At 35.6% G+C, this 16,150-nt stretch overlaps 1 protein-coding gene across 3 annotated transcripts in view; it reads left to right on the forward strand.

Moving 5' to 3' along the window:
• Positions 1-16,150, forward strand: part of MBD-like (methyl-CpG-binding domain protein 2) — a 58,662-nt gene that overhangs the window by 9,740 nt on the left and 32,772 nt on the right. For 2 of the 3 annotated variants that reach the window (XM_081747717.1, XM_081747719.1), the window contains exon 3: positions 8,697-8,897. In XM_081747717.1, the coding sequence (XP_081603843.1) occupies positions 8,697-8,897 (201 nt within the window). The remainder of the gene's footprint in view (positions 1-8,696; positions 8,898-16,150) is intronic. The other variant, XM_081747718.1, reaches the window with a different exon arrangement.

The raw sequence follows: 16,150 nt of genomic DNA on the forward strand, positions 1-16,150 counted from the left end.
TGCAAGGGCTCGGGAAAAAACAAGTTTTTTGAAAAAGAAAAACTTTTTTCTGCTTCGCTTTTTTGCTTGGGAAATTTTGGGGTTTTGCTTTAATTGATTAAGCAGACTTTGTTTCGCTTCTCTACAGCACAAGAACTCATTTCATTAGTGGTTGATGGAGATAATAATATAGTACCTCTAAAATAAACCATGAATTTCGAAAAGAATTTTTTAAAATTTTTAACATATTTACATTATGAATTCCAAAGGATTAACCAATATATATGTAATATTTTTTTAACTTCTTATACACAAAAATATGTACTTAAAAAAAAAGATACACAAATAACTAGCAAGATTGTATGTAGTATTTTTGCTTCAATATATCACACATCCTCTTTTTGAAACAAAAAATAAAACATGAGAGAAATACATTTATATGATAATCTTAAAGGCTGCACATCAAGAGCTTGGCTTCGGGTGGTTCTGTACATTCTTGAAATTTTTAAGTTATAACTTCCATATACATTGTATGAATATTTCGAACAAATTTTTCATTCATTGATCACATATGTAATAATGTTACTACCTACCAGGTGCTTAGAATCTGCAAAATAGGTAAATTCCGAATTCCATAATGCACTGACTGTTCCGTAAGCTTGTTCAGAATCGGGAAAGTGCAAAATTTTCTGTTAATGCTGTTAATGTATCAAATGCGTAATAGACTATTCATCTGATCGTGCGGTTTCCTAGACTTATAACCACCATCACGGTTTACCCAGTTCTGAAGGTTTCTGAATTTTTAACGACATAAATTCAACATATCAGTAGGAAACTCTTTGTAAGATAAAAACTATGGAATACATTACAAAAGAGTGGAAAGAATCAATCACTGTTCCAATTCACAAGAAAGTCGACAAAACTGAATGTAATAATTATCGAGGCGTTTCTCTTAACGTTCTATTAACAAGATTGATTCCAGACGCAGATGAAATTATTGGAGATTATCAGTGTGGATTTAGGAAAATCGATCAGCTATCGACCAGATATTTACTATTCGATAAATACTCGAAAAGAAATGGAAATATATTACCCAGTACATCAGTTGTTTATTGGTTTCAAAAAGGCTTATGACTCGGATAGGAGGGAAACATTGTACAACATTCTTTCAGAATTCGGAATACCGAAAAAGCTAGCTTGATTAATTAAAATGTGTTTAAAAGAATCCCAAAGTAAAGTAAGAATCCCTAGTAGAAGATTTCTTGTCCATGAGCTTCCACGTCGAGAATGGCCTGAAACAAGGAGATGCGTTATCGCCATTATTATTCAGCATTGTTCCGGAGTACGCTATAAGGAAAATTAAAGATAGCAACCAGGCCCTAGAGCTGAATTGTATTCACCAGGTTATGGCATATGCTGATGATGTAAATTTAATAGGGGATGATAGGAGAACAATAGAAAGAAATGCAGAAGTCTTATTAAACGCTTGCAGCGACATTGGTTTAGAAGTAAATGCAGAGAAAACTAAATACATGGAAGTTCACCGGGATCGTAATATGGCAAATTATGGATGCGTTAAAATTTCATGTCTTTACAGTAAACTATCAGTTATCTGTACTTCTGATTGTGCTTGTTTGTAGGTATAACTTTGTGTTAATAATAAAGGTACTCATAGTCAAATCTAAATCTAATTTTGCGGTATATAATAATATCACACAGACCTGTTAAGGGTAGGAATTATATATTTTTATCAGGTCCCCCACCAGAGGCATGTACTTGTGAAGGACGCACTTTCTTACTTTCCTGAATTTTTAATAATATAAGAGGGGGGACACGTCCAAGGGTTGAGATTCGGTGAATGAGGACTTCTTTATGAAACATCTTTATCCAGAAAAGCTCACGTTCCTATCTTTATTTATAAGGAAGTTATCAATTAGAACACCAGACATTACGAACGACCGTTATAAGTTTCTGTATTCTACAGAAACAAATAAGAGCAATTGAACTATGAAAACTCAAAAACTTTTATAACTTTGGACCTCAACTTACTTAGAATATTACACCCTGCGTATTTTGGAAGATGTAAATAGTAGCCCAGGAAATAAAAGGAAAAAATCCATGATTGTCGGGAAAAATTCGGGACAAGCTGAATTTTTGCCAGTTGTTAGGACCCAACTAGAGGTGTATTTTCCCAAAAGTCCCCACTCCTCCCCTTGCGCTTTCCCCTCCAGCCCCCGTTAATACTCAATTTGCAAGGTTTTGAATTATCGCTTATATCTCCGTTACTATTCATCCGATCTTCAAACTCCTTTTGCAATCTTTTTTCCTTGAACCACAATCTATAAAAAGTCATTCTTAACAATTTTCGCTAGATCTAATACTTTAAGAGATATTTGTTGAAGTATGTAAAATTTTACATTTTTATGAGTACTTTTTTCCTTTTTTTATATTTTAACTTTTCTGTATTCGATAATTTGTAAAAACGTTTCAAATAAAAGTTGTAGGTCGCTTCTTTAGCTTTAAAACGGTGATTATATTAATATATTTAGCAGTACGGGAACGTGTAAAAGGGCACCTTAAGAGAGCGAAGTGCGCGCTCACCAGTATCACAAACACTGGTGCCGGACAGCCATTCCCTGCGAATTGTTTAGTCGACTTTAATATATGAACGTAATAATGGAGTGTTTCGTATGGTTTGCATCGTAAGTAGTGCTGTTCTGTTATTTTGATCCCGTTTGTGATCATTAGGACAACCCATGGTTAATTAATATTTTTACTGAAATAGAATTTTTGGTAAGAAAGAATAGATTTTGGACATACCGTTTACTTAAATGTAGCTTTTATGTTAAATTCTCTTGATTCTCTTTACTCAATGATCAAAGCCTATTTAATTTCATCTTTTTAGTAAATCTGAGCTCTTGAAAACAGACCAGTTGTTACGAGTTATACGAAGGTCAAAATAGTATATTTCACAAAAGTAAACGTACCAATTAGTTTCTTACTTCTAAACTAAACTTTGTCAATTAAATTACGTCTTCTCACTATGAAATTCCTTTGTTACTATGGAAACTTGGAGTATTTTAATTTATCGAAAGTAATAGGCAGAAAATGTGATGTGTTTTAATTTATCAAATCAAATACTAAGATTGGGGGCGCGGTGGCTCAGTGGTAGAGCGTTCACCTCTGGTGCTTGGGGTCCAGGGTTCGATCCCAGCCCCCGCCAAGTGAACTTTGTGGTGGACAAACATCGTGCTTGTGGGTTTTCTCGGGGTTCTTCCGTTTCCTTCCACTTTCTTCATTCCACCATTTCACTCTCATCATCACCGTCTCCTTTAGCCTAACCGGCATAACCGTGGCGCGTAATACTCAAAGATTTTCAAATACTGAGATTGGATTTCCAGGTATCTTCGTATTGTAAAAAGGGACTAGTCACTTCCGTGAAGTTTCGACAGCACAAACAAAACTCAAAAACAACAAGTATGTGAAGTGTAGTTTTCTCTATTATTGCCGTTCTCTAATATATATATAGTGTTAAAACTCTCAACCACTGTGTAGGGGACATCAAAAGAAGAAAAAAAAGTTCTCTTAAACTTGGTCAAATGCCACTAGTTTCGGAGGTATAACGCGCCACATCCGTACGAAAGTGAATTCCAGAGGCCTTTATTTCAAAAACTATCCAACGTAGAGAGTGCAGCTTAAAAACTCACACCTGCTCTGCTTAAAATTTAGGTTTAAAAACTGCATGAGCGATGTCCCAAGGGAACTGAAAAAACGCCTGTAAAATTGATTTTCGGTTTTTGAGTCCCTTTAGAAATCCATTGAAGAGCTTTTGCGAACCGCTATAACATTTACTAAACAACATATGGAGATTAGAGAAACAAGAAGAAAAAGAAACCAGGCAGATTTGGAAAAGTTCACTAAATAGCTTACAGAACACAATCCGTTTACTAAGTTATCTGGAGAACTTGTTTCTTTATCATCTGAATATGTGTCTGATGATTCTGCCAACTGTGTTGAGGCTTATGAAATAGGAGTTGCAGCGATTTACAGCTTCATAGAAGGGACATGGTGAAAACTCAATCTAAACGAAAAAAGGCGAAAGTTCGGTCAAAGGAAGTGACAGTCGATCCTCAACAGCTTTTCAATAAAATATTGTGTGTTTGTGACAATCCAAACAAATTAAAAGAATATCTAATACATAAACTAGCATCTGGACCGCCGTCTCTTTTTGATGAATTGTCACTCCGTAAAGGCACGAAATCCTCATTGATGAAGATATTCCAAGTTGGGTTGCAAGAAGATATTGATGTAAGTGATGCAACATTTGTAGTCGATGGAGGGTTTCTGATTCATTATGTGAGATTGCCGAGTGATTCCACATATGGAGAAATAATTAAAAATTATTGTCACTATGTAATATCTAACCATGGAGGAACAGCTACTATAATTTTTGATGGATATCCGCAGCATTCGAGCACTAAACACGAGTAAAAGAGCAGAAGAGCTCTAAATAAAATTTCAAGTAAAATAAACTTTGAAGATATCACAAAATATTTAACAGCCAAAGAAAACTTTTTAGGAAATAGAGAAAACAAGAAGAAAAAAGTTGCAGGCAGTAGCATCAGAATTGGACAAAAGGGATATATCAGTGTACATGCCAGATGATGCTGATGTTCATATAGTGAAAGTTGCCATAGAAAAACTAAATCAGTGTATCGAGATAGTTGTTGTAGACTCCGATACGAATTTATTGGTCCTTTTAGTGGCCCTTACTCCTGAGAAAGAAGAAAAATTAATACGTATTTTTGTTAACAAATAGGTGGTAAGGGTCGAACCAAAGTACTTATTTTACAATGTTCAAATGTTGGCTGAACAAAACAAAGAAATTAGAAGTCTCTTATTTACCCATGCAGTGACCGGCTGCGATACTACGTCTTGCTTTTATGGTTTAGGAAAGATAAAAAGCAGTAGAAATGTTGAAATTCTAGTCTGACGCTAAAAAGCAAGCTTTGATGTTTACCGAGAGCAATATTTTCAAAGAATAATTGCTTAAAAGTGCAGAATGCTTTGTATGGACTGAACAGATACTCAAACTAGAATGATGCCCGATACTTCAAATTTACTATGCTCACAAGAAAGTCGAAGTTGAGATGGAATTTCGATTTGACTAAACTACCTCCAACAACAGAAGCATGTCAACAGTACTTACTAAGGGTTTATTTGCGAGTACAGAGATGGTTGGGAGCCAATTTGTCAGCTACTGAATGGGAATGGAAAGTAGAGTCCGTAAGAGGAAATGGAGGAGGGAGAAAAGTACTTAAACCAGTTACCTCTTCAAAGCCTTTTGTACCAGATGATTTGTTGTATGTTGTGTCATGTTCTTGCAAAACTGACTGAGAATTATTGTAAGTGTTGTCAGATATGAATTGTTCAGTTATGTGCGAACATTGTAATGCAGCAACACAACGCAGTCATGTCACAACGCAGCAACCATGGATAAAGATCAAGACGAAATTGATTGATTGTGAATAACAGCATTTATATATTGTAAATATTGTTAACTGCCTTCAATATAGACATAAATTGTATATATGAATTATTGATAGGATAATGTGTAAACAAAAGTCAGGAAACGAATAATGAACATAATATGTATAGGAACAGAAAAATTGTAACATTAGCTGGCAGTGGGTGAGAGGTACGTGATGCTGTGAATGATAATGATTAATTTTAATAGATAATAGTGTCAATTAATTCATAGTTACCGGTTGTCAGTCCGAGACACAGCGGGTCCATAGGTGGTGAATAATGGAACAACTTTATATCGTATGGGTTGGGGGCAGAAGCCGCTCGAACCAAAACTGACGAAAAAGATACGCGACATTAAAAAAAAATACGAGTAATGCATTCCGCAAAATCAGAAAATATATTTTCGATCATCATTCATCAAGAACAATAGTGAGTGTGGATTGAGGCAGGGACCGTGAGTGTTACGGCTCAGGGGACCAACAAAACCAGAAAAAGAATGAAAGGGCCCATTTTTGGATATTGCGTAGGGGTCTATCCCATTTTATGCTACGAGGTAAACGGGGCGAGCGAGGTCGCGACAACTCTGCGAAGTTTGCAATAATGGTGAGCGCGCACTTCACTCTCTTAAGATGCCCTTTTACACGTACCTATACCTCTAAATATATTAATGTATACATCGTTTTAAAGCTAAAGAAGCGATCTACAACTTTTATTTGAATCTTTTTGCAAATTATCCAATGCACGGAAGTTAAAATATACAAAACGGAAAAAAGTACACGTAAAAAAAAACTTACATATTTCTAAGAATATCTCTTAAAGTATTAGATCTAGCGAAAATCGTTAAGAATGACTTTTTATAGATCGTGGTTCAAGGAAGAAGACTGCAAAAAGAGTTTGAAGATGGATCAATAGTAACGGAGATATGAGCGATAATCTAAAACCTTGCAAATTGGATGTTAAAGGGAGGCTGGAGGGGAAAGCACAAAGGGGAGGGGGGGACTATTGGGAAAATACACCTCTAGTTGGGTCCTAACAACTGGCAAAAATTCAGCTTATCTCGAATTTTTCACAACAAAAACCCTTTATTTCCTGGGCTATAGCCTATATTGTCAGCTACATTAAGACACTTGCTAAAGGCACAACATAACTAGTGACTTGTCAGTCAGAATCTGAGTTCAGATCTATTGCGAAAAATTCATCTTTGTACTTAGAAAGACATTTGTACTTTCTCCTTCCATCTCACTGGCTTCTGCTATAAATGGTTTATGTTCATTTAGAGACGGAAAAATCTCCTTCGTTACATCAACATCGTAAAAAAAGTTCTTCAGATGTAAGGTAGCTATCTATGTCACAGATGTCTAAAAAGACATCCAAATTCAGCAGGCCTTAAATAGAATATCAGTAAGCATTGTTTTGATACATTTTCTTCTTTGACATAATTGCTCCCTAACATAAGAAAATGGGGGAGTTATAGCACCACTTGTAAATCATGTAATTTATTGTAATAACTAATGGGGTTATTTTTTATAATATTTTGAAGCGCGATTAAACATTACATTACTAAAAACATTTTCAAAAAATACTGGCTTAAAAATTAATTCGAGGCAATGTGTTATGAAATTCCTTTGTGGTAGATGCAAGTAGTTTCTTTTATTGCTTATAACAACTACTAGAACCAGTTTTCTTGAAAGAGTTATGCTTGTTTTGTGTAGGTGTTATTCTAAATAAAACATATTCTGTCGATTTGAGTATAAAACTGAAATACATATGCCCTTGTCATAATTGCCCCTGCAAGAATTGTCTCAGGTCATCCCTAACTTCCATGCATTTCTTTAAATAATTTTCCGTAGTCCTAATAGTTGTGAGAAATAAGAGAGCGAAGTTTCAGAGTTGCAGGCATCCCGGTGGATCTCTAGACCATCTACTTCTACTGCCTGAGTTGATAAAAATTCTGTCATTTCACTGACTACAAAACTGTTCTGTTAACAGCTTTGTACATGATGCTTTGTATCAATTATTTATCAATGCAATGGCCCATTCATACTAAGGAACAAGGATTTAGATTTCTGGGCTTTCGGCATCTACGGCCATTTACCCCGTTATGTATGACGGATGACGTCCCTTGGCGAGCACACAATCTGGGAAAAGGGAAAGAACAAAGGATTGGAGAAGGAAGCAAGCGACCTAGGACCTATAAGTTAGGTACCACCCAGGCATTTGCCATTTGTGAATGAGGAAAACCTCATTCAGAATGACTGGCCTGAAAAAGCTTTTTACACTTTTCCGACAGAATGCCCCCACTGGGAATCAAGCCCGGGAACGCTCGCACTGATAGGAACAAGGATAAAGGAATATATTACAGATACGAAAGAGCAATATTCAGCGATTTCTGGCTGATCAAACTGTCTAAATACTTCTGAATTTAAAATCAAGGAAATCCATTTTTTTTTCCGGAAAATGTCTTCACGTATCAAAGAAAATGTTTTTGAATGGTATATTAGAACTAAACATCTAGTGTTAAATCTGGATGAGAGCAAGCTCGAAAAGAGCTAGAATGTTGTTTTCAACGGTTTCATTCAGAAATCTGGGTCTCAACATAGTCAGTCTCAATAGTCAACTCAATTTTCCGACCAGGCTCAGAGGCTGCATAAAGCAGCATTTTGTTTATACAGGGTGCCCACCCAACCGTGAATAAGCCGTGGATTTTGTATACCGTGAAAAAACCTGGAATTAGCCGCAAATTTCGCTAACAAACTGAAATCTTGGAAATTTTCAAATTAATAGAAACAACTGACCAGAATCCTTCCAAACATGAAATTGAAAATTTTTGGACTGTAAAAAAGCTGTGGATTCGATTTGAAGTCGATTGCAACTTTGGTTTCAGTTTGTAAGGAATTCGTTAAATTTAATTTCATGTAAAGTCAGGTATTAAAAGTTCTTGCTTTCTATTATTGTTAGTTATTGATTGATTGATGAAAACGGCAAGAAGACTGCTAAAGTTATTTCAACATTCATAGAATCTTTATAGGTGCATAAAAATGTTTATGAACTGTTCCTATATTAAAATTTTATTCCAGGTCAAATTTCTTTATTTCTTTTATGTTATTAATGTATAGAAAAATAACGCTGATGATTTCAAAATATTTGTTCTGTGGTAATCTAACGGAAATGATTTGTATTTTTTGCAGCCCGTCGGGTAAGAAGTTTCGTAGCAAGCCTCAGCTAGCTCGTTATTTAGGCGAGTCTATTGATCTTTCGACGTTCGATTTTAGAACTGGCAAAATTAATTCCCTACTTTTACGCAAGAACAAGAAGCAGAAAGGGACTCAGTTTGATTACAGGTATGGTATCTATACCTGGGAAGCTGAAGAGTTAAAAACAACTTTCCAGTGAGTATTTAGTTCACATATCTTACTGAAAGAAACAAGGTAGTTTTTCATGCTCCTAACGTCACAGAGTACTTGACGGTACAAGATAATCATATATAATAGTATCTTAATTTCCTCTAAATTCATTGTTTGTGTCATCCTAATATTTCGTTCATCTTTTGTAGACAGTATCAAAGAAATGAAGATAAGAATGTAAATTAGATGAGGAAGAAGTGTTTTGCTAAGAAAGAAATCTATAATGTAGTACCGAATTTGCTTGTTACATAAAGAATAGAATTATTGTCCTCAATAATCCAATTGGTGAAAAAGTATTCAAATTGAAAACTGGAAAACTATTCATGCATATTGTAGGTATTGATGTCAGTATACACCGTGTCCATAAAAATACTATCATACTTTTAAGTGGTATTACGTCTCTTTTATAATCGTATTTAAATGAAATTGGTCACATTTAAAAGAAAAACTCAGATATTTTTGTACATGTCAATAATGGACGGGATCAAACACAGAAAAAATAAATTTACTCATGCTTACTTTGTGATTAGTTGATATGAATTTATTGTTGGATATTTAGTAGGCAGTTGCTGTTTCTGCTGGAGGTCACTTGGGAAGCTTTTATGTTTCTGTACTGTTATGCCTTAATGTGCTAACGTAAATTTATTTCCTTTCGTTGTGATGTGTTGTTATTAAAGAATAAGGTTTAAGGAGTTTGGTGACTCCACAAGAACGAGGTTGGTGTGTTTTGGAATCATAGTACGCAGAGTCTAGAGCAGGTTTAGCGTGCTTTCAGGCGAAAATTTCATCAGGCTCCTACATGCAAGTCAATTTTGAAGTGTTGCAGTGATTTTGTGGATCATGGCTGCATATGTCATCAAAGGAAAGACCATTCGAAGAGACCATCTGTCAATGCGGGAATTGCGAAACAAGTGCGGGAGGCATTTGTACGTAGCCCTAAGAAGTCTGTCCGTAGGGAAAGTCAGCAGTTGAACACCCCTAAATCCACCGTATCTAAGATTCTGTGTACGCGACAGAAGTTTCACTCCTACAAACTGCAATTAGTACATAAGTTGAAAACTGATGACGCTGTAAAACGATTAGATATCTGTGAACATTTTATGGTACTAACACTACTAATGGAGAATAATGAAGAACTGCCAGGAAAAGTAATTTTCAGTGATGAGTCAACATTCCACGTTAGTGGAAAAGTGAACAGGCATAATGTTAGGATTTAAGGGAGCGAGAATCCACATGCCATTTTGGAAGTTAGAGATTCCCCTAAATTGAATGTCTTTTGTGCTGTATCGAAACGTCAAGTGTTATGGCCCACTTTTCTTTCAAGAGGCCACTGTCACAGGTCCAACTTATCTTGATATGTCCACTAATTGGTTATTTCTGCAATTGGAAGAAGCAGGCAATGACTTTATTGTCCAACAAGATGGAGTACCTCCTCACTGGCATTAACATGTTCGGGAACATCTGAATGGGCGGCTTCCAGGAAGATGAATTAGACGTGCTGGAAATGATGATAATGTTTTCTATAAGTGGCCGCCGAGGTCGCCTGTCTTGACAATCTGTGACTTGTTTTTATAGGGTTACGTAGAAGATTGTGTGCACCCATTGCCTCAAAATCTGCAAGAAATTCAAGTTCGTACCAATGCTGGTATCCAGTCCATTTCATGAGATATATTGAAGCGTGTGTGGCGTGAATGGGAATATCATCTTGATGTCTGCATCGCCATTCGTGGAGCCCTCATTCAATGTCTGTGAGATATAATGAAAGATATTGAGTTTTTCTTTCAAATGTGACAAATTTCATTTAGATACGATTATCCAAAGCAACGTAATACCACTTTAAAGTATGATAGTATTTTTATGGACACGCTGTATTATCAATACAGATCTCAAGTATTACTATTATTTTTAACGCAATATGAGTTCTTGTACTTGGGTGTAATGCACCATCAGTTCATTTTAATGCTTACTATAATTTTGCAGGTAAAATGTATTAGAAAAATGTGTGCATAACATTCGAGTGTGTATCTTGAATTTGTATATGGATGTGTAGAATCCCATCATTTTCATTATTCTTATTTCTTTGATAAGATCTTTCTTTGAGGATACGAAATTTAGTATCGTAGGAATGGTAAGTTTAGAGGATAATAATCTATATAATTCGTTAAAATTAGAAATTATTAATTTGCACAATAAGTGTAGTAATATTTGTTACTACGTTTGGGGTCATTCCACCGAAAATCGCCTAATAGTTGCACCATCTTGTTGAAAATTCTGAATTTGCACATATATTACTTCAACCCAATGGTATCAAATGTGCGTGCCGTTTACATTTTCAATATTTAGTCCGTATTCTGGTTTTTAGTTGTTTCCGGCCATGCTCAATATTTGTGTGAAAATTTCCCGTCGCTTTCACCGTAATCTGTCCACCTCCAAACACCGTCAGTCTGTGTATTCACCTTTCAAAAAGCATCTACGAAGTCAGTTTGGGATTGTATATAGCACTTTTGAGAAGGAATTTCCGGATGAAAAATATCTATTTATGAGTCCATGAGCTTAGTAAACGGCCAGAAGCCACTGGGAGCAGGATCTCGGGGATAGGAAGGTTGTGGGAGACATTCGATGTGTTTGTGCTGCAAAAAGTCTATTAAAGTGACAGTGCATTGTGCCAATGTAGTAGAAACCTTGAACTTTCGAGTTGTGGTCGATTTTCTTCCAAGCAGTCTTTTCTCCAAAGGTTGCACACAGTTGTGCTCAGCGATCTGTGTCCTTTTGGTACAGAGTTAGCTAGAACTATTCCCCTTTTATGCCACAACATGCATAGAGAAGATTTTCGTTTGAGGGAACTGTGCGAAATTTCGGGAAAGGGGAGAGGAGAAATGTTTCCAGTTTTGACTATACTTTTGTTTCGGAATTGAACAGGGAATAAACGTTTTATCCATAATGATCACGAAGTTAAACTGTCTATTGGCAGCACCGTTTCTTGCCAGCAGGCCACTGGTAATTGGCTTGCGGGGTGTTTTCAGCTCGTCCACCTACCTATGGATCCAGCGTGAACTGATGTTTTCTCAGCTTCAGGTGGTCAGTCGGTATGGGTTGCATGACGTCGTGCGAGAATCTTGTGGCACATGTCCTCCATGGTTTGCTGTCTGTCGTGCATAACCAGATTCTCAACATAAGCAATGTTTTTAGTTTCTGGCACATAACTTGGGCGTCCAATCCTTAGCAAATCCTCTCCTTCTCCTCCACCCCACACCCGAGAATTCACATATGAGCAGTATTATCTGCAAGTGTACTGTCCACACTCATGTCCTTCAGCTGCCGATGAATGATAACTCGTTGCTTCTCCAAGTAAAATCCATGGTGTTAGATTAGTATCCATAAAGGGCTTCTTTTTAGTAATGTATCTTGGAAAACTACTGCAATTAGAAATTTGCAGTTTGGCTCAGTTAAATGTTAAAATCAGTTCAATCCTCAGCAGCTTCACTAAAATGCTTTCACACCTTTTGGTCTCTACTCAAGCATCTACATTTGATACTTAGGGCAGTTCAGATCTCGTACTAAATTGTCCAGTATAAGAAGTTGACCAGGAAAAATTAATTCGTTTCACGTTTTGGGCAGTAGTTTGGTTCAAAGGATGTGGATGCTGCGAACAATTAATTTACTTGTTCTGCTGGAGACAGTTCTTCTAGTTTTAGCAGTGTCTAATGACTGGCGTCAGATCCATACGATATTATTTTTATACTGGACGGAACATAGGGTACTCAATATTAATTATCTTCTTTTCGAATATCCCCAATTTCTGTTGGGCAGAAATATCAGTCTTCATGGCAGAGAAAACTAATCTTCACGCTTGGACACTTGAAATCATTTGTCAGAGGAAAAACCAAAGCCTAAAATTCGAAGTTTCTACAATAAAACACTCTCGTAGTCGATTCCTGTTGGCCATACTCATAAAACACTAAAGTAATAACATTCAGTGTTATGTTCAGTGTATTAATGAAAATGTCAGTGTTTTCATTTTTGCATAATACATATTTACATATAATAAACAAAATTAAGTGACATAACCTGTGTATTTGTTTATTTAATTTTGGCTCCTATTTTTGTTGGATCCTTTGTCGAGTCCACTTTCCTTTTGTTGAAAAGCGAAGCTTGTTTACTTGCATTTTGGGTTTCTGTTTATCTTCATTTTTAAAGCTTTCTTCCGCTGCTACTATTTCTAGGTATTCATTTGTTATTGGGCTTAATATACAGAATGGCCCAAAAGTAGGTATACAGTCCTGTATGTTTTATATATGTAGGTCTGTATACCTTTTGGGCCACTCTGTATACACTAAATTTAAACAAAACCCTGAAATAAAAGTAAGCCTTATTATGTAGCCCATTGTGTATGGACTAGCTGCCAGAATATTATGTTACCCCTTATCATGTTTTGCGTACTTTGAATAACTATACATAAGCTGAACATGCTCTTCCTTAGGTACCTATGTAATCACATGTTATAAAGTAGAGAACAAAGAAATGGAAACTTGCTTTGTTTCAAATGACTTCTGGAAGAAAGAGACTTAAGCATTTGCTAACATCATGTGTATAGGAAGAGACGTTATAAACGAAAGAAGGGGTAACAAATGCATTCGGTGAGCTTCTCTGTGACGCTTATATCTTTGTCCACTTTACCTTTGTCATATTCTCATATGAATCAGCAAGCAATGTTTTCACTTATATATATAGGGTAGGCCATTTATCTTGGAACCGCATTATAACTTTTAAGCTAATAGACAAGAAAGCTTGAAATTTTGCATCATTCAAGAACAAGCACGGGACAAGGTTTGAGATAATCCGCAAGACCAGAGTCCTGCCAACTTAACATAAAGTTGTAATTTTTTTTAAATGACTACGCCAGGTTACTGCTTCTGATCTACATATTAAACGTAAATGTATCGTAACGGACATAAGTCTTTGACCAGGTAATAGCGACTGCTTTGAAATAAATGCAGAGTATCAGAATTAAATCTGTAGTTTCGTGTTGAGAAGAAACAAAATAAACTTTGCCGAAGATTATTCACTTATATCATCATAAAAGAAATACGAAAGACGTTTTGAATCGAAGAAATATAACATACAACTTGCAAGCGAAGGCAAAGAAACCTGACAGAAGATAAACAGAAACCCAAAATGCAAGTAAACAAGCTTCGCTTTTCAACAAAAGGAAAGTGAACTCGACAAAGGATCCAACAAAAATAGGAGCCAAAATTAAATAAACAAATACACAGGTTATGTCACTTAATTTTGTTTATTATATGTAAATATGTATTATGCAAAAATGAAAACACTGACATTTTCATTAATACACTGAACATAACACTGAATGTTATTACTTTAGTGTTTTATGAGTATGGCCAACAGGAATCGACTACGAGAGTGTTTTATTGTAGAAACTTCGAATTTTAGGCTTTGGTTTTTCCTCTGACAAATGATTTCAAGTGTCCAAGCGTGAAGATTAGTTTTCTCTGCCATGAAGACTGATATTTCTGCCCAACAGAAATTGGGGATATTCGAAAAGAAGATAATTAATATTGAGTACCCTATGTTCCGTCCAGTATAAAAATAATATCGTATGGATCTGACGCCAGTCATTAGACACTGCTAAAACTAGAAGAACTGTCTCCAGCAGAACAGGTAAATTAATTGTTCGATATTACCGATACCAATATCGGTTCGATATTACCGGTACATCCCTAATTATTTCACCCAGCTAATTTTGCTTCCAAAGCCGTATTTCGAATCTTTGTAGTTTTTTCTTTCGTAATGGTCACATTTCTGAACCGAAGAGTGCAATACTCAGCACAAGACATTTGATGACTTTCCATAACTCATTATTTAACGACCTATGAAATATACTTGTCTTTTTGTTAGAGATTTCCATCGGCATTCCTATCCTTGCTTTTATTTTACATATACATTTCAGGTCATTACTAATACTGCTATCGTACCTTTTGTGCTCGTTTTCTTTTCGAACGAATCTTATTAGTTCAGTAGCTAATGTTCATGCTTTCTGTTCATGTTGTCTCGGATGTACGGTGAGGATTTTTCTCTTTGATACAAACCCAAGTAGTTGGACCGTATCTCATTTAAGCAATAGGTCTTGTCTCACCTAGCATTAGTGTTGAAAAGGAATGTTGAACACTGACGTCTTTCGTGGCTTAATTTTTCAATTGGGTTTCAATTTCTGTCAGCACCAGATGTGATATGAAGTACAAAATAAAACTTTTACAAGGCATAGTGTCCAGTGTGACTGAATGAGAATTTAGAATTTTCTTCGAGCGCTTTTGTCGATTTTCCCAAAATAATTAGGACACGTTTTTGTTTTAATATTGGATTTCGCTGTGTACTATTCGCAAAATAATACATAGATCAGTATCAAAGACACAGCGAATATATTGATGATGCACATGCTGGAGTTGCCATTTATAACTAATCACAACAAGGACATGCTTAATTAAGAGCATAATATGTGTTGTAATTTAATATTGTGTATGTAACACTGATTTCATCATTGTAGTATACAGATGAGAATTGATATGGGAAAGAATAAATTAATACATTAATAACTAGCTTCCTTCCGGTAGAGTTGGTATGGTCTCTGGCGGTCTGTGTAGATGTGCATTCTATTCTTTTACGATTCAATATTTTATTTTATTGTATGAATAACTGGTGGGATAACGAGTTAGTATGCTATGATATAATAGAAGTATCTTAAAGTAGGTAGATAATACGCAAAATTCCCGTATTCTGAGCAAATTAGTAAGTTTAACGTACCCCATTACTGTTCTGTAGACAAATGGAAACTTGGAACAAAGATCTCGGTTACTCCTGGTCATTATGGAGTTGATGTAGAATCCAACTCATGCTGTACCACTGAAACATCATTTTCATCTTAAATATTTTGACGTTGCTAGCAGATCTCTTGTCTCTCAAAGTTGTGAAAAACTCATGGCTTTTGTAAAAACTCAGCCCAGTGGATTTTATTGACTAAAATTGATTTTATAGGGCAAAACTAAGTTTTATTAAATTACGTACATTTAAAGCCGTATTTCTACTTAAAATAGTGTTTAAGTATGCATGTTCTAATTACTCATTGTGCGTATGGAACACGTTGTAAGTACAGTATGTGTACGTTGTTAGTACTGTTCCTTCCAGTATATGATTTATTTACAGCATTTCAAATGCACCGCTCA

The sequence above is a fragment of the Thermobia domestica genome, unplaced genomic scaffold (assembly GCF_964235325.1).
Source record: "Thermobia domestica unplaced genomic scaffold, izTheDome1.hap1.1 HAP1_SCAFFOLD_518, whole genome shotgun sequence".
NCBI lineage: Eukaryota > Metazoa > Arthropoda > Insecta > Zygentoma > Lepismatidae > Thermobia > Thermobia domestica.